The sequence below is a fragment of the Amblyomma americanum genome, chromosome 11, assembly GCF_052857255.1.
Source record: "Amblyomma americanum isolate KBUSLIRL-KWMA chromosome 11, ASM5285725v1, whole genome shotgun sequence".
Classification (NCBI taxonomy): domain Eukaryota; kingdom Metazoa; phylum Arthropoda; class Arachnida; order Ixodida; family Ixodidae; genus Amblyomma; species Amblyomma americanum.
The window spans coordinates 28,251,190-28,276,698 of record NC_135507.1 but is presented as its reverse complement, the minus strand read 5'-3'; the positions used below and the strand labels follow the sequence as shown (position 1 = coordinate 28,276,698).

The 25,509-nt window shown below is 46.0% G+C and overlaps 1 protein-coding gene across 2 annotated transcripts in view; it reads right to left on the bottom strand.

The window, feature by feature from the left end:
- Positions 1-617: 617 nt before the first annotated feature.
- Positions 618-25,509, bottom strand: part of nompA (no mechanoreceptor potential A) — a 98,425-nt gene continuing 73,533 nt past the window's right edge. For both annotated transcript variants that reach the window (XM_077643902.1, XM_077643903.1), the window contains 10 exons: positions 11,653-12,523; positions 11,089-11,246; positions 10,680-10,858; positions 9,799-9,947; positions 8,854-8,999; positions 8,689-8,782; positions 7,406-7,553; positions 6,106-6,406; positions 4,482-4,615; positions 618-3,354 (listed from right to left, as the gene is read on the bottom strand). In XM_077643902.1, coding sequence (XP_077500028.1) covers positions 3,151-3,354; positions 4,482-4,615; positions 6,106-6,406; positions 7,406-7,553; positions 8,689-8,782; positions 8,854-8,999; positions 9,799-9,947; positions 10,680-10,858; positions 11,089-11,246; positions 11,653-12,523 — 2,384 coding nt within the window. In that variant the 3' untranslated portion in view covers positions 618-3,150. The remainder of the gene's footprint in view (positions 3,355-4,481; positions 4,616-6,105; positions 6,407-7,405; positions 7,554-8,688; positions 8,783-8,853; positions 9,000-9,798; positions 9,948-10,679; positions 10,859-11,088; positions 11,247-11,652; positions 12,524-25,509) is intronic.

Here is a 25,509-nt window from a genome sequence, read left to right as displayed (position 1 = left end):
TCACATGATCAGCCCTCGTACCAAAACTACATTCACATCACTTGCGTGTCTCGAGCTATATCATACCCAAATACTCTAGACGAAAGTATTTTTGAACGCAAAAGAGTTATGGGCTCAATTTTTCCATATATTGTAAGATTTCACTGTAACACTCAATATATCCGCAGATCTCCCGTCGGCAGGCTTGCATTTTTTTTTCTGTTAGTGTTATTGCTACCGTGAAAAGCGTTTCTCATTGGTTTTTTATGACAGTTATAGATGCTTGATGCGAGCGATGGACTGGCTAAAAAAAAAAGAAATTGCTACACATCAGAATAATGGACCACTACTTTAAATATTTCCATAACAGTACCTTACAGTTGTCCAATTTTCAAAATTTTTGTCCGGGAATCTTGAACATGCCAAAGTTACGCTATTCTCGCCGCCTAGCGTAAGTGACAAGCTGCTTCTTCCCGAAAACGCTTCAAAGTGCTTGCGCAGAAATTGACCATTCCAGTGTGCCAGTTGTTGACACTGGCGCGCATCATAGGGTGCAAACGAAAAAAAAAACAGAACAAACACTGCTGAAAGCATTGTTAAGAAAAAGTGGCGAAAAAATGTAAACGCGAAGACGAAATGCTTTGTCAGAAAAAATTTATTCGATTACATCAAACAGTATTTCTCCATGCTCGTATAAAAAGAACGTATACGTCGAAGTAGGCCACGCTTCCGCCAGGTGCTCAGGGGAACAAATCAGTCCGTGCGAAAATTTACGTTCGAAGCAGACACGCTCACGTTGACACCGATTTGAACAATGGCTTGTTTCTCGTCACACGTGAAGCGCACTCCACAGCGGTCGAATGCAATCACACGGTACGTCCAGATACGAAACAAAATGAGAGACGCATGTCAGCAGTCCGGTACAGATAAGGGAGGTTGGGCACATATGAATGGTTCATGAAGTTTCGGGCGTCAATAGATTTCAGTTTCCGTTGTCAGTGAGTATTGTAGCCCGCTTCGCTTAATGGCAGAACGCCGCCGCAAACCGCTGAAAGCAAGTACTTGTCCCTCGTATGGGTCCACATTTCACACCTACGATCATACACAAAATAATAAAAGAATAATGCAGTAACGCGAAAAGCAGCAAAACGTACTCCTGAAACTATGTGGCTTTTAAGTGACGATTTATGTTCTGGACATTAACCCTTCTCAGTAGTGAAAAACATACAATAAATGTAGAGCCAAGCTTACCGCCTCAGTTCATGAATCAGCGAAAGCTGTTGCAGGTTTGGTTTAGCCGTTTAGGTTAACCCCGCCCTCTCTCTCGTCCATCTCACACCTACTCTTTCTCTCTCCTCTCATCAAATCTTGGAGAGATTTTCCTCTCTACAATTTGCCTCCTGCCAATGGCGGCGGCTATTCAATTTAATTGAATTAGGTTAAGTTAAATTATTCCATGAAGTAATTAAGGTCTCGGGGCTTACGCTGTAGGTTCCACGGAAGAAGGCAGGACTGTTAGGCTAATCCAAATCTATAACACCTTTTGCTTAAAAAAAAACGCTTTGGAGGTAAACATTACAGCAACGTTGGTCGTTAAGCTGTCTACAAGCGCTCCAGCAGTACGCTGACAACAACGACAACAACTGCGTCGACAACTGCTGTGTTTTCTTTACTGCGTTTATGTACAAACTACAACGGCAATGCATTCACCTTCCCCGCAAAAAGTACGAAAAGTGCCTAAAAACGAACATATTAAGAAAGCAGCGCGTCGACACAGTAGGTGTTACTCAACGGCGCCCGCGAAAAGCACTTCGAATGCAAAACCTTCAAATGTAGAATAAGTCACGCACTATGCTTATCTCTGCCGTCACTCGCCAACGGTGCCCCAGACGCACTGCACTCAATGCGCACGCATCATCGTGAATAAAAAAATAAAAGACCAAGGCCGGACGTTGTGGGCCGTTATTCTAATCAGCATGAGAACTCTGTGCCAGTGTGTATCTTATCGCCGACTTGGCCTACTCGTCTAATCAAATTGGGCGTGTCCTTTGAGTACTTCCGCTACATCCGCCCCTGTACTCTTTCACATTACTGAGTAGTCAGTCAAAGCATTCAGAACGCATGTGTAAGGTATTCGCCTTCTTTCTCGACCGCAGCTGGGCACGAGTCAGCAGTCAGATATAGGTATTGTCTACAAGACAGCCCAGTACTCCAGCTTTCGGGCTAAGAAAGTTATAAGTGCACTCCGACTAATCTATATACTATATAAAAAAGCGCGAGGAAACCTTACGGAATACGCCAACACTGATATTATTTTGCACAAACAGGATCACGCTAGATGAAGGTGCTTGCGAACGGTGTAGAATAAGCGTGAATTTAATCGATCAACAGCACCTTTCATCTAAAGAAGTGTCTAAGTAATTCGTAAGCCACACGTGATGTTACCCTTTTAATGTACAGAAAACTACCTACACAGACAAATGCAAAATAGCAGGTGCAGAAAGCATGGTAGAAACAACACATTCACCCTTATTAGACCGAAACACCGTGCGAGGGCCAACGACAGATGACAGTCCAATTCATATTCGAGACACCGGTAACACATGTGTTCTGAATATCGAAGGGTCGTGCTATTCTAATCGTACGGAAGTTCAAAGTAGGTCAAGCGGGGCTTGATTACCTCAGCCATGGTAATACATTGAGCTAAGGGCTTTCGAGTATTTGTCGAATGAGCACCGATTCGTAAACAAGTAAATTTATAAGGCTGAGGGCCTGAGTTCTCTGATTACTAATAATTGCGTGTAATTTTCTCAGTCAAGTGCAAGAGTTGACGCATCAGGCCTACGGGAAACAGAGGCACGTCTTAATGCGCGACGTCGCTTTACACAGATTCGCACGTATACATTTGCATAGAATATATTATTACTTTGTACAACACAAGCGTAGCGTTAGAAAACAAAGCGAATGCCACTGAAGCTGGTGCAAAATGCACTTCGTCCCGTCCATCTGGGCTTCTGGTATTGCACGTCCTTTACAGAAAGACATCTTCGCAATATAGCATACTCGCTTAGGTTATGACTCGGCGCTCTCAGCGTTTAGTCTCAGTGTCATCTCAAAAGCTGCCGTATTCTCTCAGGAAGCCAGCAGGTCATGTCACCGTCGCAGCCCCGTTCAGTCAAAGTCGCCCTTCAGTTTTCCGACATGCGACACGGTCAGGCTTCGCAGAGAACGAGAACGCTCGAAGAGGGACGGGTCGGTGTAGATGGGTTCACTGGGGTCCTCGAACTTGGAGACCGCGGGAGGCGCCGCCTGGAACTGGGACACGTACATACTGCAAGGACTGGGCGACGTCAGTCCGGCCTGGACGTCCTTCATCTTTGGGGAGAGAAGGAAAAGGTAATGCGAGAAGTCACTTTGACACTCGAATCGCTCACAAAGTGCGCTGTGGACAAACAATGCGTCACTGTTACGTCACAGTGCAGACTCTTCCAAGCAACCGCACCATTATTGCTCATGAGGCTCAATAGTTTGAAATCACTTGAGCATACTGCCATGTCCCTAGTACAGCGCTAAAGGGCTCCATTAAGAGTATGAAAGAAAATCGCACTGCTTAAGTATCAAATTCAAGCAGATGATATCGTAACTGAAATTTAGAGGAATAGTTGTAAGTCGTGAAGAGGGTTTCAAGGGAGGTGAACGTGTAGACGATTTTATCGGTTAGTGACGTAATTTAGGTACGAAAGTGAACGGCACAGGAATATGGCGCTGTGTCAATATTTTCGTTCCTCTTGCGTGTCCATTTAAATTTCAGAACGTATCATGGCAATCGTTGCGTAACCTACACTCAAACGGAAGCGCGATAGACCTAACAGACGCTCGTACAATCCTAAATGCTGCATCCACATTTGGTTCGAAGCTATTTCCGCACGACTAGAACCATCTATCACATTCAGTGGAACCTTAGAAATGATAAAAATAAATCCACAGAATGAGAAAGACCCTGGCAGGGCTTGCGTTCTACTCGGACAACTAGGTTCTGAGCGCTTCTGTGCACTTTGCGATAGCTTCGAAGTCATCCTGCAGCTGAATTTCCTTCATGTGAACCGAATTTGAGACGCTATCTCTGGCAATTTAAGTCGTTGCAGAGCCGCCGCGGTGGCTGAGTGGTTATGGCGCTCGGCTACTGGCCCGAAAGACACGGGTTCGATCCCGGCTGCGGCGGTCGGATTTCGATGGAGGCGAAATTCTAGATGCCCGTGTACAGTGCGATGTCAATGCACGTCAAAGAACCCCAGGTGGTCGAAATTTCCGGAGCCCTCCGCTACGACGTCCCTCATAGCCTGAGTCGCTTTGGAACGTTAAACCCCCATAAACCATGAAGTTGTTAGAGAAGGGACTCTGTGTACATGGGGGAAAGGATACCTCGTCAGAAGGGATAACTTTATACAAATTATAAGCTAAGACGGGAAGAAGTCGCGCAGGTAAGCGTTCAAAACGGTTACCTGGAGCTTGATTCTGCGCACGTAGAACGTGGCTCCCATGGCGATTCCGACGAGGGCGCAGATGAGGAGCGCCAGGACCACCACGAGGGCGTAGTAGCCAGACTGGGCGACGCACACGGTCGGCTTCTTGTACACTGGGGAAGACAATGCAAAGGATGCAAAATAAATGTACGCGAGAGCTGTGTTATTTTTCTTACATTAAATTAGTACACATGAACTTGAAAAATCTATCTGCTCAACTCTCTCTCTCGCTCTGATCGGTTCTAGAGCAAATAGCTCGTGTTCTCGGACACCGCTAAGGTACTGCCAATGGGCTCACCCGTATTGGCTTTCAACTGCACGACATTGGATCGTCTTTCGTCGCACTTCATTGCTCCTTCACCTTTATACCTCCTCTTCCCTTTCACCCAGTGCAGGGTAGAAAACCGGCACCTTCTCCTGTTTAGCCCTCTCACCTCTTCCCTCTCTCTCACTGCACCGTGATCGAAGTAGTTCACACAGCCGGTGGAAATGACAGAAAAGTGCGTCTGAACACAGTGCGCAGCACTTCTTTCGCGCTTCATGGCAGCGTGCGGTACCGTACTTTTAGTACTTTGAGTTGAACACACAGGATCTTCTATACAGACCGGAAAATTTGCTTGTATCAAGATATTAACTTAGCACCTATCCAAATGGCCTTGTACCTGGGGTATTAATTGTGTTGGTTTCCCTTCTATTCTCTATGTCCAGGACCCCCTTATAGTTCAGCCTTCTTAGGAGGGCCCTCCCTAACAAGGGAGGGTTATCGCACCAACAAATCTCTCACAATCATAAAAGATTCCCAAGAAGCGTGCAGACGCTACACGGTAGGAAGAATCAACAAGAAAGCACTAAGGATTCTCTTGGAAACGCAGCGAACCAACGAAAAGATCCAACATAGGATCTACTGGGTACCAGGACACGCCGGAGTCGAAGGCAATCTGAAGGCGGACAAGCTAGCTCGCGAGCTTACTATCCGAGCTGGTGCCTCAAACGCCTCGGACGGCCCGGAGATAACGGTAGAGCTCACGTACGCAGCTATCCTCAACCTCATTAAAAGCAGAAGACGCAAATATCTCCAGCCACATCCTCTGCTAACACAATATGACACGACATGTTGGAGAAGACTCCAAACAGGAGCCTTCCACAACCTTCACAGTATACATAAGATGTATCCGGAGCAGTATAGGGATACATGTCTGTGGTGTGGGGCAACCCCCTCCGCTGTATCATATCACATGGGAATGTACACACAATGTAGCGTTCCGAAATAATAAAGAGCCAAATGCGGAGCAGTGGGAGGACCGGCTAACCAGCAGCCAGCTCAAGGTCCAAAGAGACCTAGTGAGCCACGCATGCCGGATGGCCAGGGACAGTGGTGCCTTGGACTAGGGGCGCCAACCACGCTCAGCCTGGAAGACATCGGCAATCTTCGGGCAAGCAGCAAGACTCCTTTATTAGAGCAATAAAGTTCATTCATTCATTCATTCATTCATTAATTAATTCATTCATTCATTCATTCATTCATTCATTCATTCCCTCCTGTTATCGTTCCCAAGCCAACTTCCGTGCTCAGCTACAGCGTTGCATCGCGTTGGTGTCTTACGTGCAGAAGGGCCGTCGTGCGGGATGTCAGCCCGGGAGAGGTAGACGTGCAGCAGCTCGTGGACCTCCTCGGCCTCCTCGTCGCTGGCGTTGCCCTTGGTGGCGTTCTTCGTGGGTTTCGGCAGCTGGCTGCCGCCGTCCGCCGCGGCTGCTGGCGCCGTTGAACCCGGCTTGGTGTTGTTCATCTTCATAAGGGGAAGAGCCACGGCTGCGGGCGCGGCCTCTGGGTGCGGTGGCACGGCACGCTTGCGGCGACCCCACGACGGGAAGGTGCCGGGACGACCGCGGTCGCTGCAGATCACCTGGAGAGACACAGCCATCGCATCTTCAGCTGTGTGTGCTAAGAACAGAGCTGAGGCAGGGCTGCGCCAGAGTTGAGCACAGAGTTGTGCGCTATCATTGCTGCCATCAAAGATTATAACCTATTGAAGCGCGCTTTAACTTATATTGTATAATTAGCTTTTACACTTGAACAAAAACATCGCTCTCGGTTTCTGTTGTCCCATATCTCTCTTTTTTAGTATTTTCTTGCGGCTACTCCGTGTTTAGATATCTGTAGGCACTGAACTATTGTTAAGTAAATTAAAATTAAAAAAAACTCCCTGCATGCGTTCTACTTCTCTTCGATTTGGAATCACTGGTTCAGTGTGCCAGACTATCAAGTTGCGTATTGGTGCCTATGAGGAAGCGGCACATGCAGACAATTGAAGAAAACTGTCATTCCATGAACGAGCAGTTTTACAGTGCAATAGGTATTAGTTTAAGGTGTTATGAGCGAGGCTTCAAATGTTGAGTTAAAGTTTATTATGCAGATTTTCCCTGCTTGGCAGCGATTCGCAGTGCACACGGGGCATTTCGGTGCTGCGGGCGGATGCAAAATCATGGCCTCGTGATGTTGTGCGTTTTTTTATTCCTTCACATTTTCCTTTACAGTGCGTCATCACATCACAATGGGTAGTCGGCTGCAGCTTTCCGAGGCTGAGTAGGTTGTAATTCAAAAATATGTGGAAGATAATAAAATACCAGTGGCCACATATTATATTTTGCACATTTCTACCCATTTCACTAATGCAGGCTATTTATGGCGATCAAATACGTGTCACGTGTAAGTACTGGCCCCTTATGACATCCAGTGAGTCGGGAAGTTTTCAGTCATATTAGATAAGAACAGGTAAAGCGACATCCATGCCCGCTCAGACATGTTCTTGATTGAATCTAATTTCCTCCTGGACAAGAGATCGTCACAAAAATCACAAATTTCGGAAACGTGCGAGATGTGCGAAACCAGTCCGGATACTTGCCGGCTCACATGGACCGCGACACGTGCGAACTGTGGCTTGAAACACCAGCAGGTTTGAGTCCGGTATCTTGAAGGCGTAAAACTCGGCCTCCAGGGCGCCATCCGGAGCTTTGTGGAGCTCAGGGAACACATAGAGGTCCACGGGACACCTGCAGAAGAGCCATGCGGGACATCGAAATTTATACCATTGCTTGGCATAGTGGATTCGCAGAGAAATAGAAATTGAAGCGGCATTACTTTTCATGCAAAGCCATTTTGATACATTGATGTCTTGATGCAATACAACGAAAAATATAACAAAGTAAAAGCAGGGGTGCTAGCCAAGATACGGATTCGGCTGGTCACTCTACACAAAGGGGCCGGCGTGAGGGAAGGTAAATTGTATGGTCATGCACGTGGAGGAACAAAAATAGGGTCCAGAAGCCTCATGCCTGTAGAATCCTAATATCGCAAAATATGCTCAAAGGGCTCATGGAATCGATAAAAGTTGATGTCACAGATTCAGAATCTCTGCCTGTGTTGAGTTTCAAAGGCTATTCTCAATGGACAAGGAAATATGAGTACATAGTCATGAGTAGTCATTACATGATTTATCCGGTGTTCCGCCGATAAAGCAGCCCGTACACACTATACAGAAAGGTGTAAAAAGAAAGTAAGCTGTCCACCAGCACACTCTGTTCTATAAAAGTGAGTGCGCTAAGGACAGTTTACTCCATCTTTACTCCCTTATAGGTGTATTTGTGTCTAGAGTGCACGTGAGTTGCTGCGAGTGGGATTTAGTAAAACGTGCTGTCATGCGCGGACTGCAAATAAAATACGCCGTAGTCTACTGTTTAAAAAATAGATTTTGCATAACTAGGCATACCCGCCGCGGTGTCTCAGTGGTTAGGGCGCTCGACTACTCATCCGGAGAACCCGGGTTCGAACCCGACCGCGGCGGCTGCGTTTTTATGGAGGAAAAACGCTAAGGCGCCCGTGTGCTGTGCGATGTCAGTGCACATTAAGATCCCCAGGTGGTCGAAATTATTCCGGAGCCCTCCACTACGGCACCCTTTTCTTCCTTTCTTCTTTCACTCCATCCTTTATTCCTTCCCTTACGGCGCGGTTAAGGTATCCAACGGTATATGAGACAGATACTGCACCATTTCCTTTCCCCAAAAACCAATTATTATTAATTATTATTAACTACGCATTAGCACAACACGGAAGGCATTCATTTCGTGGATTTTTAATTCACATTCATTCGCCGTTATTCGTTCATTTGTCACCTGTTACAAGACATACCCTCTGGAATCGATGAGATGCACTTGTCGGCCCGAGTAGGGGTCCTTGGCGATGACGTTGGTGGCGAAGATGTCGCTGTAGAAGTCGAACTGGTCTGGGAGGATAATGAGGATGGCCGGGTTAGAAGCTTTCCTTTTCAGAGGCCACACAAAGCTAGGAACTTACATTTTCCCCTAGCCTCCAGTCGGAACGTGAGCAGGTCCCCTACAGCGATGGTGGTTGTTGGGGTCCCTCTGTACAGGATGCGCAACTGAACATTTGACGTCAGGATGTTTTGGGCCGGAAGATGCTCGATCTGTGTCGGGTACCGCCTGTGCCCGTTTCGACAAAAAAAACCGTTCGTGGATGCCAAGGCCAACTGCCTGTCAATGCACTTTTTTTGAGCACTGCTAATGAGAGGTGGCATTCATTTACTGATATAATTTCAAAATGATCCTGTAGTAAAGATTCCAACGTTTATCACAAGTTTGTACCCTTACTTACAACAACTTACAAGTTTGTAAGTTGGCGTCAGTCCTGTCTTTTGTGTGCCTTATGTGTCCCCGTTTCTTGCGCCATTACCAGTTTTTCTTTCAACATGAACCAACTCGCCCAAACTAAAGTTTTACTTGACCATAAGCACATAATTATCTCTTATGAAAATGATTACCCTGACGACCAGGCTAAGCACAGTAAACATTGCCAGGTCTACCTTACTGGTTACAGCTGCAAATAAATTTTGCGAAGTTTTCCTCTAGCCTTAACGTAATTGGTAGCCAGATTTAACATGAACCTTTAAGGTAATCGCATATAAATCCCCGCAAGATCTTTCACGACTGACAAGAAAATCTCCTACGAAGAACTGTTACTGCTGGTACGTTTTTCAATGTTCTTAAAATATACTTTTGCCCGGTTGCATTGCTCTGACAACACTGCTCAAAAAGCTAGGTAGTTGAATTACTGGAACCTTTTACCTTCACGAGGTTGAGGCTAGTCTATCAGCTATCGGGACTTGTCTTGCACGTGCTTCCTCTTCTTATACAAATAACAGTAGAGCCTTCGTTCTATTTCCCATAATCTATTAGCGTTACCTAACGAAAGTATTTCTTCGGAGTAAGTAGCAGATCTCACCCGTCTGTCCTCGTGTCGAGGTAGTTGGAAGTGACCACTGCTTCGCCAGGGCCCGAAAAGTAGCACGTGAGATTGTACTTCTTGTCCCTGCTTGTCTGCACGTAGTCGTTGAACTGCACTACGACAATGTTGGTCATGACGTCGCCATACTGAAAATGAACAAAAATGGACATGTGAGTACCCATGTGTCTGCTTTGCCGCACACGATTTTCAATAGATGACGTAGAGGGATGCTTGGTTTTATGAGGTCGATGTCTGACGAGCTTGTGATACACAGATGAACGAGATACACACGCGGAAACCACGTTCGTGTGTATATATATAGAACATATGACACTGCGACAAGGTATTTACAAAGAAACAAAATATGTTCTGGTATTGAAGAACTCGACAGAGCGTTCAGTAAGATTCCAGGCATACGAGCACGCCTTTTTCTCGGCGTAAAGGTGCAATAAAGCCGCAATATATATATATATATATATATATATATATATATATATATATATATATATATATATATATATATATATATATATATATATATATTGTGAACTGTCATAACATGGCTGGTAGCAGCGCCATGACATGGTACTACGTTCTGCTTATATATAGCTAGAAATACGTCCTAGTGGTACTCGCCTCAATGTCTGTGTTAAAAATATAGAAGTGTACACCTTAGAGTCTTGGCAACAGTTACTTCCTTACTGAAGACGTTCATAGAGAAAAAAACACCGGCTTCGCGCCCGTTAAACTTTAAAGACGTTGCTAGCAGGACAAAACTAAGTTACAGTAGAAATGCACTGGCAGGTATAGTCCAGTTGCACCCACCTGCATGACGATGAGACCGACCGATGCCTCCAGCATACAGAATTGTTACTCACCTGCTGTGTGCCGCAGCGAGGAAATCCGTTGGCTCTGCTTATCCGAAGGACGTTGACGCTTCCTCCATTGCCGTCGTAGAAGCACGAGTCGTAGAAGCCGTACGTGTAGATTCTGCCGTAGAAGCCATCCACTGTCCTCAGGGTGAACTCCATTCCATCCGGGGTGCACGTCTGGCTAACTGCAATTCAAAATGTTTCCGTCGCCACTAGTGCTTTTAGAAAAAGCAAAAATAGCCAGCTGGTCGGACGCTAATTAAATGGCAAAGCTTCAACCTCACCTGGAAAACTGCCCTTTTCAATCACAGTGCATTCAAACCGATTTGCAGCTTTGTGCGAAGACTCCAGGTGTTCAAGCGCAGAAAGCTATTAACCCAGCTCTCTCGCTATTCTTCAATATTCTTGCGCTTACCATCTAGGCAGTCGCCTCCCGCCCCTCCAGGTCCGTGTCCGAGGTCGTCGCGTTCGTAGTAGTCAAACTGAGTGCTCTGGTCAAAGTGGGCAGGGTTGCTGAGCTGCAGCTGCCGAGAGTCGTAGTCGCTGAGCTCACAGTTGTCCGGAAAAAATGACCTGCAACGGAGAGTAAAGCATGGTACTGAGGTAAAAGTGGGTGTGAAATAAACCGCGTTTGTGGCGACAGTACAAAACGTGACTTTGCATTCAAAAATCACACTCCGTAGCTGAAAGCGCGAATACAAAACGAATATGCTGTTCCGTAAACAAATGCCTTTTACTGCAATAGAAGACTGTTATGGCATTGTGAAGAAAAGTGGCATTAGATAAAAACACCTGGTACAAGTTTCTTCAGCATCCACGATACTGCAGCCCCTATTGTTCAGCGCTGCTTATGATATTTACATATATTAACCTTCTTCTTAACGGTACATGATACAAGTAATGACCAAAATGAAGTCTCTGTCGCAAGAGCTGCGTACCACAGCAGGCCTCAAAAACGTGCTTCCCTGTAAGCCGTTACCTGAAGTTGAACGACTTGCAGTGGATGTCCTGGGCCTCGGAGCAAGCCTGCTCGCATTCTTCGAGTCGCTCGGTTCGCGCCACCCTCCTGACGTAGAAGCTCTTCAGCCTCGTCCCGTACCCGACACGCCGAAACACGGCAGACGAGAACTTGCACTTCTCCGCCAAGCCCGGAGGGAGCGGGGGCGCAAAGGGTGGCGGTGGTGGGCCCCCTGCTCCCGCCACGGGTGGCAGCGGCTGGTGAGAATGTGCAGGTGGTGGGGGTGGCGGGTGGGCAGGGAACGTCCCAGCACCACCGTGGATGGGTGGGACTACGCCGGGCGCTCCTCCAGCAGCTCCTGGACCGATGTGGACACCTCCATAGGGACTGACGCTGCCATAAGTACTTCCGTAGCCACCTCCAGAAAACCCACCGCCCACAGAACTGCCAGCATAGCCACCGCTACTGGTGCTCCACGATCCGGTCCCGTAGCCGCCGTAGCTACCCGTGGGGTAGACGGCGCCGGAACCGTAGCCACCTGCGGAGGCGCCGTAGCCGCCGCTCGCAGTACCGATAGAGGAGCCGCGTCCGGGAAGCGGGTTGAAGCTGGTCGGGGGCCAGCGGCCATGAGGGTAGCTGGGTGCATCGTAGCCACCGCCACCGGCTACGCCGTGGGAGGGGTAGCCCCGGTGGGTGCCATGTATGCCATGCCAGCTGTGGTGGTAGCCGCCGCCACCGCCCCCTCCGCCGACTCCAGCGCCGACGTGGCCACCGAAGCCTGGTGTGGGTGGAGGGGGACCGTATCCGCCGCCCCCGGCTCCGACGCCGGGGACCACGCCTCCGCCAAGCCCAGCTCCGTAGCCATGACCCCCGGCGTGGCCAGCGCTCCGGTCTGCTGGCGAAAGGAAAGCGGCAGAGGACTGAACGCGTTGAAGACTAATAGTTCAACAACTAATAGTTTGATTCTCCGACGTTAGAGTTTTCGCACTTGCCCTGAGCAAGATCTATAGCGGATGCCTGTTTTGTACGACTGTTTTACGGTGATATCAGTCACAGGCAAAAAAAACTCATAGGTACTTTTCTTAGAAGCGAGTATTCAAGGTGCAGTGCAAGAAATAAGCCAAGGTGTAGTTCCAGAGATTACCGCCTTAGACGTCATCCATATACGGTCCAATAATTGTAAAGCGACAGCCGTCAACTCCGCGATACAGGTCAACATTAGGAATGGAGATCTGCGATTGTTCATTACGGAAAGCGAATAACTTAACTTCGCCTAATCGTAGACAGCTCGTTTTCTCTTGCTTGCAGGCGCTGTTTGCCGGTCTAGTCTGCTCACTGACATCATTTTTTCTCTAGTAACTTTTCATCCTATCGGTCTCTAAGCTTCGGCATTTGGAATCTGCTTATTTGTTGTCTGTCTGATTTCATCAAACTACGCAACGCGTAAGTTTTTAATCTCCAAACTATAATGAAATAGCAGTAGTAACTAACCGTTGCGACTGTAGAACTCAAAGCAGCTTCCAGTTGTGCACAGTGAAAGGCAAGTTTTGCGAAGCAAATTGCACAAAGCAGCGAGAAACATGCCATACACAGTGAGCCCTTCCGGGCATGGAAGGCAAGGGTGACTAGCGCGTAAGGAGTTGCTGAGTCGTAGAATGGGCAACCCGAAAATCAGATATTTGATGCCGTTGTTGTGGCGAGATAGTCGCTAAACCAGCTAATAAGGGAGTTAACACGCACCTCCGCCACGACAAAAGTGATGTTCTATTCTATTCCGTCATTCGCTACTTGCTTCCGTACCATCACCATTGCGCCCTTGCAGACAGCATTATGAGCAAGCAAAATAGACCGAAAAGAAGGTGCCAGATTACAGCCGCCCTTGGCAGCCAAATGGCTGCAAAAGACGGAAAAGCTGACAACTCTCCCTTTCTCTGTAAGCAGTCACCGCTCTTATATACATTTATTCTTGGTAGACGGGCCTAAAAGGCCCCTGATAAGCCCATGGACGCCTGTTTACAATTTAATCCACAGCTGGCAATTACGCATCGACTTCTGATACAAATCGCGAAACATTCTATGCTTCCCTCAAGAATCCAGCTGATGTAACGAGTTTTCGTTCACGAGGTTGGCTAATGCGTTCACAGCAAGTTTCCGGGTGTTACGCGTTTAAAGAAAGAAAAAAAAGTTGGCAACGCATGCGGAAGTTCCCGGGCATGCTACATGAATCCTAATGTGGAGGCCGTCGGAAAGTGGGAAAATACGTGCGATGCGTGCGAATTAAGTCCTTAAAAGGCTCCCAACTGGCTACAACCGACGGAAATTTAGCAATTATGCAGCTATTGTATTGTGTCTCGGGCGCGTAGGAAAAAGAACACCAACACGTATCAAGGCCAGAACCGAACTACCGTGCCCTGGCGCTAGGTGTCATAGCCCGGCGCAGTCTTTATTCTCTTTTACGGGTGACCGCGCTTTTGGGTGCAGCCAAAGGATGCCGCTTTTTTTTAAACTTCATCTCACTATTAACTTACAAAAAGTTCTCTAGACAGTCAATAGACTGCCTATAGACTTTTGTCTATAATGTCTATAGGCTGTCTATGGACAAATGCTAGAGAAAAGTCTGCAGGCAATACTAATCCTATAGGCAGTCTATACACATTCTATATATTTATGACCATACACATTTAGTTGACTTTTATCTGTAGACAGTTTATAGACTATGAATAGACAAAAAGAAATATCTATAGGAAGGCAACAGAGTCTATAACAAGTTTATAGACTATCTATAGACCATTTTTATAATGGTTGACTGTGACCCTGAGAGGTACGAAAAATAAATGATGAATTAAATGCCATCCAACAAATAATTCCTACAGCCTTAATTAAAGCCATAGCACGGAGTACACAGTCGACGGGACCGACTGTTAGAATTTTTTTTAAATCAAAAGACGTCATAAAGGCTGCATCAGCGACACTTCAATATCAATTCATGTTGACAAAAGATATTACTTGATCTGATGCGGTAAATACTGTAATCGAGGCAGTTTGGGAACTTGTTTCGTCAATTCATCGGCAGTTTTGTCATTTTCTTCTTTTTTTTGTGGAACTCCGTGCTCTTTGTTTAGTTTTCACTGTTGCATTTTGGCATTAGAAGCGTCCGTGGTCACAGGGTCTCTACGTGCGCAGTCAACGTGTTTGGCTACGGTCCCGGTTACTACCAGTAAGTGTACCGCACCGCCAATTCCTCCAGCTTATGCAACCTTATGCGGCAATCCGTACGACGTCTGATGAAATCCACTCCGTTACCTTTAAGGACCAGCGGTTACCGTGCCTTCGCAGTACATGCCCTGCCCAAGCCCATTTCTTCCTCTTGGTTTCGACTAGGATGTCATTAACACGCTTTTGTTCCCTCACCCACTCTGCCCGTTTCCGGTCTCTTAACGTTACACCTATTATTTTCCTTTCCATGGCTCGCTGCGTTGTCCTTAACTTAAGCTGAACTCTTTTCGTTAGCCTCCACGTTTCTGCCCCGTAGGTGAGTACCGGTAAGATTATGCTGTTGTACACTTTTCTCTTGAGGGAAATTGGTAAACTGCCATTCATGATCTGAGAGAACCTGCCATATGCGGTTCACCCCATTCTTATCCTAGTTATTTCCATCTCATGCTCCGGATCAGCTGTCGCTACCTGCCCTAAGTTGACGGATCCCTTTACCCTTCCAGCCCCTCGCTGCCGATTGTGAACTGCTGTTACCTTGCTATACTGTTGAACATTACTACGTTTCCTGCATGTTAATTTTTAGACCCAGCGTTCTGCTCTGCCTGTCTAACTCATTGATCATGATTTGCAGTTCACTTCCTGAGTGGCTCAGCAAGGCAATGTCATCAGCGAATCGCAGAATATTTGGATATTCTCCATTAACTCTTATCCCCAACCGTTCCCAATTAAGGCCTCGGAATACCTTCTGTAAACAGGCGGTGAATAGCATCGGCGAGATCGTGCCTCCTTGCCTGACGCCCTTCCTTACTGGTGTTTTATTGCTGACTTTATGGAGGACTATAGAAGCTGTACAGTTGCTATATATATCATCATGTATTTTGACATATTGCTCCTCTACACCCTGATAACGCAATGCCTGTTTGACCGTTGAGATTTCCACTGAGTCGAATGCTCTCTCGCAATCAATGAAGGCTATATATAGGGGTTGGTTATATTCTGCACATTGATATATCACCTCATTGATAGTGTGAATATGATATATTGTGAAATATCCTTTACGAAAGCCTGCCTGATCATTTGGTTGATTAAAGTCGAAGGTTGCCCTGACTCTATTAGCGTTGACCTTAGTAAATACCTGCTAGGCAAAGAATAGTAAGCTCATCGGTCTGTAATTTTTCAAGTCCTTGGCGTCTCCTTTCTTATGAATTAAGATAATGTTTGCGTTCTTCCAAGCTTCTGGTACGGTCGAAGTCATAAGGCATTGCGTATACAGGGTGGATAGTTTTTCTAGCACGATCTCCTCTGCGTCCTCCAATGATCTGTTACCTGATCCTCACCAGCTGCCTAACCTTTTTGCATTTCATCCTAAGGGTTTCTTTACTTCATCTTTCGTTACTGGCGGGATGACGCATTTCTGTGCGCTACTGTCTCTCTCAGTAACGTTCTGATTACATTGGCTACTGTATAGATCTGTCTAGAACTCTTTGACTACTTTAACTATCTTATCCGTATTGCTAATGACATTACCCTCCTTGTCTCTTACCGCATACATCTGGTTTTTACCTATGCCTAGTTTACTGTTCACCACTTTTAGACTACTTCGGTTCTTAAGAGCATGCTCGATTCTCTGCATATTAAACTTCCTTATGTCGGCTACCCTTTCACTTATTTATTAACTTCGATAGCTCTGCCAGTTCTATTCCGTCGGTAGGGTTAGACGCCCTCATGCTTTGGCGTTTCTTAATCATATCTTTCGTCTCCTGAGATAGCTTGCCGGTATTTTGGAGATGAAAGGTTTCGATTAGGACGTCGTTAACTCGCGTTTGTTCCCTCACCCACTATGCCTGCTTTCGGTCTATTAACGTTACACCTATCATAACGTTACCCCCGCTGCATAACAATTACAGACATGCACCAACGATACGAACAGCGTGTTTTATCGATCCAAATTGTGTCGCTAAAGTCTTTCATGGCCTGCAGTCCCGGAGATGACTTTACAGCAAACCGGGCGCAAAGAAACGCAGTTACACCACTGCGCATGCGTCGAACGCAGCAGCGAGGACAATGCAGCTCTGCGGAGCCGCAGAAAGCGAAGATGAGGCAAAACAGACGCTGCCTCTTGCGACATTGTAAGAGTATGGGAAAAAATAAATGCAAAACTTTAAAGCGTGGACGAGTCGCAGGTGGCGGCAGGAAACTGTGTGCAAAAGGTCTCGTCGCTTTAGGAGCACGCTCAAAACCAGGCGATTGCTGAAACTCTACTTGCACATCAGCAGCAGCATGAGCTCGACAGGCGAAGTTCCATGGGCGAAGTGGACTCATTGTATCACCCCCAAAGAGCGGTTCGGTCTTAACTTAAACTTTTGAATGCCACGAGTCCTCACGCGAACGAAATGCAATACGTTCTGACTCACTGGCAACAGCACGGCCTTTTTTGAGTGTTTTTTTTTTAATATTGTCTCCGTTCACAATATTAAGTTAGAAAAGGAGTGTAGGCCCTTAATAATAATAATTGTTTTTTGAGGGGAAAGGAAATGGCGCAGTATCTGTCTCATATATCGTTGGACACCTGAACCGCGCCGTAAGGTAAGGGTAAAGGAGGGAGTGAAAGAAGAAAGGGAGAGAGAGGTGCCGTAGTGGAGGACTCCGGAATAATTTCGACCAACCCGACGGCACTTGCGGTGGGTTTGACATTCGGTTTGAAGGACAAAAAGCAAATAGCGAAGAGAGAAAGATGGGAGTATGGATGAGCGCCCTACAGCGCTGCTGTCACGCTGCCGGGTCGAAACACCGCTTTAGAAGCAAATCATTCCTGCAGACCTGTCGTCCCGATATTTTCGACACATGCAGGAGATGTGCGACCCATCGGCATATTCAAGTTTGAATAATTTAAGGAGGTAACATTCCAGTCGCAAATACCGCCAGAACTGTGTCATAAATAGGAACAAATATTTCATCGGTTAGTCTTCAACAACATACTTTTCTGTCATTTCGTAGTATTTTTGTGTAGTACTTTTCTATAGCACTTTTCTATAGGAACTAGACAAAATTCTGTTGTTACTACAAGAATTTCTGTTGTTACTACAAGAATTTCTGTTGTTACTACAAGTTCGTGGGCAAAAAAAATTACAGAAACTCTGTTGTGACGACAGAAAATTTCTTGTCGCGTCTTTTAACCGGAATTGTGGAATTATCTTTGCTCGTGTACGTTATTTGCAAGCCTCGAGGCACCCGCTTTCCAGAATTCCTGAAAGAGGCATTTTCTACACGCGTCAGATGCTCGCTTTCGCCACGTTCCTTGAAAATGAAGCACACTGCAATGACGTCACCGACCTCCCCGGCTATGATTGCATCAAGGAATGAGCATAAGGTTTTCCGGGAAATGGTTTCGCGCATCGGCAAAACGCAGCTCTTTGGCACGTGGCACTCTGCAATGCTTCCCCAGTACAATCGGAGTTCGAAAGAGTGCGAGCTCAAGGAATTTGGCTCCAAAAACAAATACAGAAGATTTTCTGTTGTCACAACAGATTTCCTGTAGTATTGAGCAGTCCCCTGTAGTAACGACAGAACCACTTCTGTCGCAACAACAGACAAATTCGCAATACTACAGAAAAACCTGTTGTAACGACAGGACGACAAAAATTCCTGTCGTATGTAGGGACCGACTCTGTCGTATTTTCTGACGTTTATCTTATGCGCCATCTTGAAACAAAGCTGTCGTATTGATACAACGCATGCGTGCCATTGCTATATACCATGCATGTTTATAGAACTATCGGAACAGCCTTTTTCGCTTTTCACAGTGCCTATACGCGGCGGAATTCTGGCCGGCGATGATCGTACAGCCTCAGATAAAGACTCGCAAGCGTATGACGGAGAAGTGAAGGCAGGTGCAGCTATTCGACATTCGCTTTCTTATGAAACTTGTCACGGCGATAGAGGACGACGGTGTGCACCGAACGGTATTTGTTTGCGGAAAAAGCGGCTGTGTTTTTGTGATTGTCTAACCCGGATCACGACTCTGAGCAGCTGCAGATTAGCAGCCGCAAAAAACGATCGCGAGGGAGTGCACGTGGCAGAGAAAAACTAGCAAAGACTGATGAAGTCGGGTTTTGCTTTTTATTGCAATGGCGTTAAGGGTTCCGTTCAGCGGTGAACCTGGCGTCGCATTTAACGTGTCTAGAGAGTAGTGACGTCACACGTGAAGTTTCGGAATTGAAAAGTGGTTGAAACATTAGACAAATTGCGTTTATTAAATTGTTAAATTAATAAGAAGTTAATACGTGATCCTAGAGTGTAAGGTAAATTAACTGCGCTCAAAAGAACATTGGAGACATTGGATGGACCCGCTGCGGTGGCTCAGTGTTAGGGCGCTCGACTACTGATCCGGAGTTCCCGGGTTCGAACCCGACCGCGGCGGCTGCGTTTTTATGGAGGAAAAACGCTAAGGTGCCCGTGTGCTGTGCGATGTCAGTGCACGTTAAAGATCCCAGGTGGTCGAAATTATTCCGGAGCCCTCCACTACGGCTCCTCTTTCTTCCTTTCTTCTTTCACTCCCTCTATCCCTTCCCTTACGGCGCGGTCCAGGTGTCCAACGATACATGAGACATACTGCGCCATTTCCTTTCCCCAAAAACCAATTATTATTATTAAATTGGATGGGAATGGAGCCTGTGAACGTTGGGTCGCGAGTCAGACACGCCACCCATAAACCATCGAGGCGCGTCTGTTAAACGCAGTTAAAGGGAGTCCTTGGGTGCTTTGTCAGACAATGTGCGTGTCTGCGAAGTGATATGCAAAGGGGACACCAGGGAGCTGAGGGAACCCATTACCGCTATCGCGTAATCCGCTAAGACAGAGTGTCACCCGATTTTGAAGCGAAAGGCTTCACTACGCTAGGTAAATCAGTCTTCGGGTAGGCAGCACAACGACTTTGAACGACCTTCAGTCTAACCAAGGATAGCCGTGTGCGACCATATGTGGTACAGTTGTGGTGTCAAACGCTTATTCGTAGCATAATACGCTATTTAACACTACATTTTCACCGGGGGCACAAGACGCCCTATTTTCTTCCTCCTTACTTTTATAGGCAATCTAGAACTAGTAGGCTTCGTCAGGAGACTTGCCAAAACGGATGCTTATTTTTGTTCTCAACTACTGTAATTTTTTGTCGTGTGCTTTGAAATCCACGTATAGAACGCTTCCTCGTCTGCGTTTGATATCCTTGCGTTCGTGCTATGCGAAAACATTCACTGAACACCTGAGTGGCCATTTTAAGGACCAAAATTACTTTCAAGTAGAACGTTGTTGGAATGAGTAACGGCGTTGCATAAAACGGTGCCAACAGCACGTCTTCCCGGTGCCTGTGTTCTGACCTCTCGCTTTTAACCTGTACTTTTCGAACTTGTACTCTGATTGAGCAACGCTATCGATGGAAAGCGTTAAAACAGGTTTAAATTCATCGGCAAATAACTGAAAACATCGCTCTAGAACAAGTACAAATCATCCGCTAGTTTCCGTGCACTCTGAACACGAATACGCCTATGCGGGAGTAAGAAGGGAGTACAGTGGTTGTGGATCAATTACTCTCTTTTTACACCTTTCTGTTAGAGTATGCTTTGCCAGCAGGGTTGCTCAGTGGCAAACTGCAGTCCTTGAAGCAAATTTTCGGGTAAAAATTCGGTTTAAGCCTGCCAGGTGTGGACACCTGGCAGGCTGGGTGAAGGCCTTCGTGATAAATACCTTCAGGGTATAAAAGCATTTAGGTCAAAGCCTTTGTGGTAAAGGCACTTGCGTCCAATGCTTTTAGGTCAAAGACCTTACGGTAAAGGCATTTAGGGTGAAGGTCTTCATGGTGAATGCCTTCCAGGTAAAGGTCTTTATGGTAGAGGTATTTAGCTGAAATGGCCTTAGCACCTAAAAACATGATGTGGCCACCATAACAAGATTCCGCGCTTAGCTATGCTAAACCATCTGAAAATTTTTCATGTGTTTTCTGTCGTGCTGACATGCTTACGTGTTCCTATTTCAGTTATGGTTTCCATGATGCACATAACACGCGTTAAACACGTGTTCACAGTTGCCGCGGGCACTGCTGCTCAACTGACAGACGCGACACGTGTTTTTTTTTTTCTATTACAATAAGGTACTCATTATTATTACCCATGGGGTTATCTTTGAAGTCTAACCTTCGGGCTACGGGATAACAGCGTCCACACTGTAAGCCAAAAAGCGCTAAAGTGCGCCGCTTCATAAAGAATCTATCTGTGACTGATGAGCGCTTTGCAGGTAGCCTCTTAGGGAATAACCGTTGCTCTTTCAAGGACTACAGCCGGATAGAAATCAAGAAAAAAACGACTTTTCCCCGACAAAAGGACCCGCTTCCAACCAATGGCGTCGGACGATTCCCGTGAACCTGCTTGCGTGAGTAGCGTGACTATGCAGGAAGGAAGCTATCCCCGACAATGCAGGGAGAGGACTATTTATTCCCTTTCACCTGCCACTCCCTGCATTGTCACGCTAGCAGGCTCATGAGAATCGGCCGACGCCACTGGCTGTAAGGGGGTACTTTGACGGGGGAAAGCCGCTTTATTTCTTGAACTGTATCCGACTATAGTGGTTGTGTCACTGCAGTCAGTTCCCAAGGGCTATCGCGTGCAGCTCTCACGCTTCCCTCTGGCTAAGAGTGCACCGGCCTCCGGTTCCAATCGAACGGCTTTGCACATCTCAACGCGCATCCTCTGATGCCGCTGGCTTGTGTCGGGCTTCAACATCGTTGGGAGGGAAAAATGACGACCGTCGTAGAGACCACGCTTCTGCAAGCAGTCAGAGGAGAAGCTACAGAAGCAGAGGTGAAGTCAGCGGCCAGGAGGCAGGGAAGGAACGCAGATGGGATTAGGTCGGTATAGCGGCGATCGAGCTCTGCGTTATCGACCGCAGACTCACTGGATGGTTTCAAGTGCTTTAAATAGTCAACGCTGAAGACCATGCATGTCAGCGCCATGAGTACGTACAAAGGACAAAAGAAGCAAGATACGGGCTCCTGTTCGTACAACGGCCAGAACACAGGACAATAGGAGTGGTTTGACAGCAGTGCCAAGAAATACGCAGATGTGTTGCGAAGTAAATAGAGCTGTGCAGAAAGCGTGGGAAGCTCGGAAACAGTCGCGTTAACTACCAGGTAATACTCTCTTTTACTCAATACACTCTTCAGCACTATTTTAAAGAGCTCGTTTTACACATAATCCGTGAAACAACCATTTTGACGTTCATTCTAATCTGAACTTATTATAGGGCACTCATGCTGTATTCATTCACTTCAAGGAAGCATTCGATAACGTGTCTCATTGTCACTCTTTCTTTAACTTAAAGCTGTCAATATAAATTCGTTAATTATGAGTTGAATAGAAAGTTTGTGTCAAACAGATATCAATACGTTGAAATAGACTGCAAATTTTCAAACGTTTCAGTTAGCTCAGGCGTTCCTTACGGAAGCGTGCTGGGGTCTATCCTTCTTTACGTTAATGACTTTTTCTCCCAATTGTCATTAACAATATCTTTTTGCAGACGATTTCGTTTTATATAACATCGTTAGACAGCAGACTGACGGTGTCTGCAGTCTGCAACTAATCAGACTTCAGGGGTATTCAGGAAGGCCTAGATAAGTTATCTTTAGGGTGTTGTAAATTGTTTATGGATATTAACAGCTCTAAGAGCACGCGCATGATCTTTTAGACTCACAAATTGCCTTTTGTAAAGAACTATATAATCGCCAGGGAGCGCCTGAAGACAGTGTCGCAATACAGGCAAATAGTTTTAAGAGCATGTACGTTATCTTTTCGGCTCGCAAGGCGCCTGCTGCATGCAACTACTCTCGCCAGCCAGACTATCACATGATTATCAAAGGGTGTTCACCAAACCCGTGTCCCTAAAAAAAACTAATAAAGCTTTTGACCTGAATAGAGTGTCACAATATAAGTAAATATTTCTAAGAGCATGTATATCAACTTCTCCACTGGCATTGGGCCAGTTACATAAAACTACACACTCGCCGGGGATTGCCTGAAGATAGTGTCTCAATATAAGTAAAGAGCTCTAAGAGCATGCACGTGATCATTTCGACTGCAAAATGCTTGTTGCATACAACTACACTGTCGCCGGCCAGTGCCTGAAAACAGTGTCACAATATAAATAGATCTAAGAGTATGCATATAATTTTTTCCCACCGGCAAAGTGCCTGTTGCATAAAATTCCTGAAGACTGCCTCAGTATAAGTACTTGGGGGTGCACATAACTGCCACTCTACCTTGGGACGTCCATCTCGACAATTAAATTCGCGGGCAAACCGTGCCTTGGATTCTTCTCCTTCGGGCTTTGCGTTCTTCTTGCACCAACACTGAACACAATATCTACAAAGCCCCTTTTTTTAACATACCACTGTTACGTCTAGACTAGAATATGCCTCTTTAATATGAACCCTCTTTCTCAAACTTTGACCAACCGCCTGGAGTCCCTGCAGAATAAAGCAGCCCAATATCAAAATAACCTTATCTCTCTCCGACCTGGCTAAAAAAACGTAATATCCAAAGTGTTATATTTTCTCACATATTTTCTATCACGCCTCACCTAAACCGCCTGCTTTGTTTGCCTCTCACCCATATTTCTGCTGGAATTCATATCTTGCAGCGTTGTTCTTGTCATGTTTCTTCCCTACCGTTACTACCATGCTAATCCATAGCTAATGCAGAAGAATTTACCTCTGCGGCCACTAACGTTTTAAGTGTCCTTAATTACCATTTTATTTAATTATGCGCTTTGTTGTCGCTGCTAATTTAGCTGCGATGAACAACCTTCTTGAACGTTCCTAGTTGTCGTTTTGTAGCGAAAGCTACATTATCCACGAACTCGCATTCTCGCCGTGCTCGCAGTCCCACCGTGGTCGCACCGCACCACGTGACCAACCACGTGACAACTAGCCAGACAATCCAGACTAACCTGGACTTGCAATCGCGATTAACCAAGGCTAACCAAGCTATGTCTTGGCTTTCGCTATGTATATCCTGGCATAGCCGAGCTAAGCCACTGTCAATTTTTTTGTTACCTTGTTTGCTTTATTTGCGAGCTGAGAACTGAGCAACGTTGGGCGACGCTCATGTGTCACCTCCTCTGTCTTACAGTATCCCCTAATGTAAGTCCCTTTCCTCCTTTAATGTTATAATAAATTATTATGCTTATGAGGAGACTCATGCGACAGCTTATATAATGGTTGGGGTGATGGTGAGGAAGAACAGAACGTTTTTCTCCAGGCAAGGTTACTTTTTGCACAATAGGCCGAAATGAATTTTTGCATATTATCAGCCCCCGCCGCGGTGGCTCAGTGGTTAGGGCGCTCGGCTACTGATCCGGAGTTCCCGCGTTCGAACCCGACCGCGGCGGCTGCGTTTTTATGGAGGCAAAACGCTAAGGCGCCCGTGTGCTGTGCGATGTCAGTGCGCGTTAAAGATCCCCAGGTGATCGAAATTATTCCGGAGCCCTCCACTACAGCACCTCTTTCTTCCTTTCTTCTTTCACTCCCCCCTTTATCCCTTCCCTTACGGCGCGGTTCAGGTGTCCAACGATATATGAGACAGATACTGCGCCATTTCCTTTCCGCAAAACCAATTATTATTATTATTATTATTATTATTATTATTATTATTATTATTATTATTATTATTATTATTATTATTATTATTATTATTATTATCAGCAAAGCTCACATGGAAGTCTTCTTTTCGCCTAATATTTAAAAAAAAACGAAAGCTGCAAGAACGATCAATGCAATACCCTCCACAGTAAGCTGAACAATTTATTCACTGTATGCTACAACTGTCGTCCACAGCCTAGAGCACCACAACCATTCAACCTTTAGAATTAAACCTTTCATACTAAGGATTACAAATGTGAGCCTACTTAAAGTATCGAAATGGTTTTTTGCTCATGACTGATGCACAATAACCGATAGCAAACAAAACCAAAATATCCTAACCAGTTCCGCCACATGGGCTACTTATATACCTAGCCCAGATATCGGTTCCTGGTGCGCACGCATTACACGGTAGAACATTCTGAGCATTCTGTAAATTGAGCCTGTACCGTACTGGCAACTTGGGACTTATACTACAAAATAATGCTTAGATTCGTGTTTTGTCCCACTTCGGTTCGGCTACACGTCATTAAAAAATGGTTCAAGCTGGCGTCATACATTGCCATAAGGACTACAGAGCGAGATGATAAGCTTCTTTTCGCACAATCTTCGGTGCACCCAAATAAAGCGCAGCATTGCGCTGACCTGACAACAGCAGCGTACGAGTTAAACATTTTAGAATAATTTCTCCTGACGCAAAGCATATCTGGCTAGCAGGCACTAGTGTACAGGTGCCGGCAGAGCGACTAGCACATTTTGTTAGACATACTTCGGGATATCAAGAACCATATTCTAGTATAGCTAGGCTTTGTTATAAGGAAATGGTTTAAATGGGAGTCACGGAAAAGAAGAATCAAAGGTAATTTTCTGCTAAAAGCTTTTAAGAAAGTTACGTATTCAACAGGTCGTCTCAACGCAGCAAAGATTTCTTCCCAATTCTACCAATTCAACCCAGTTCGCTTAATGAACAGTTCCTC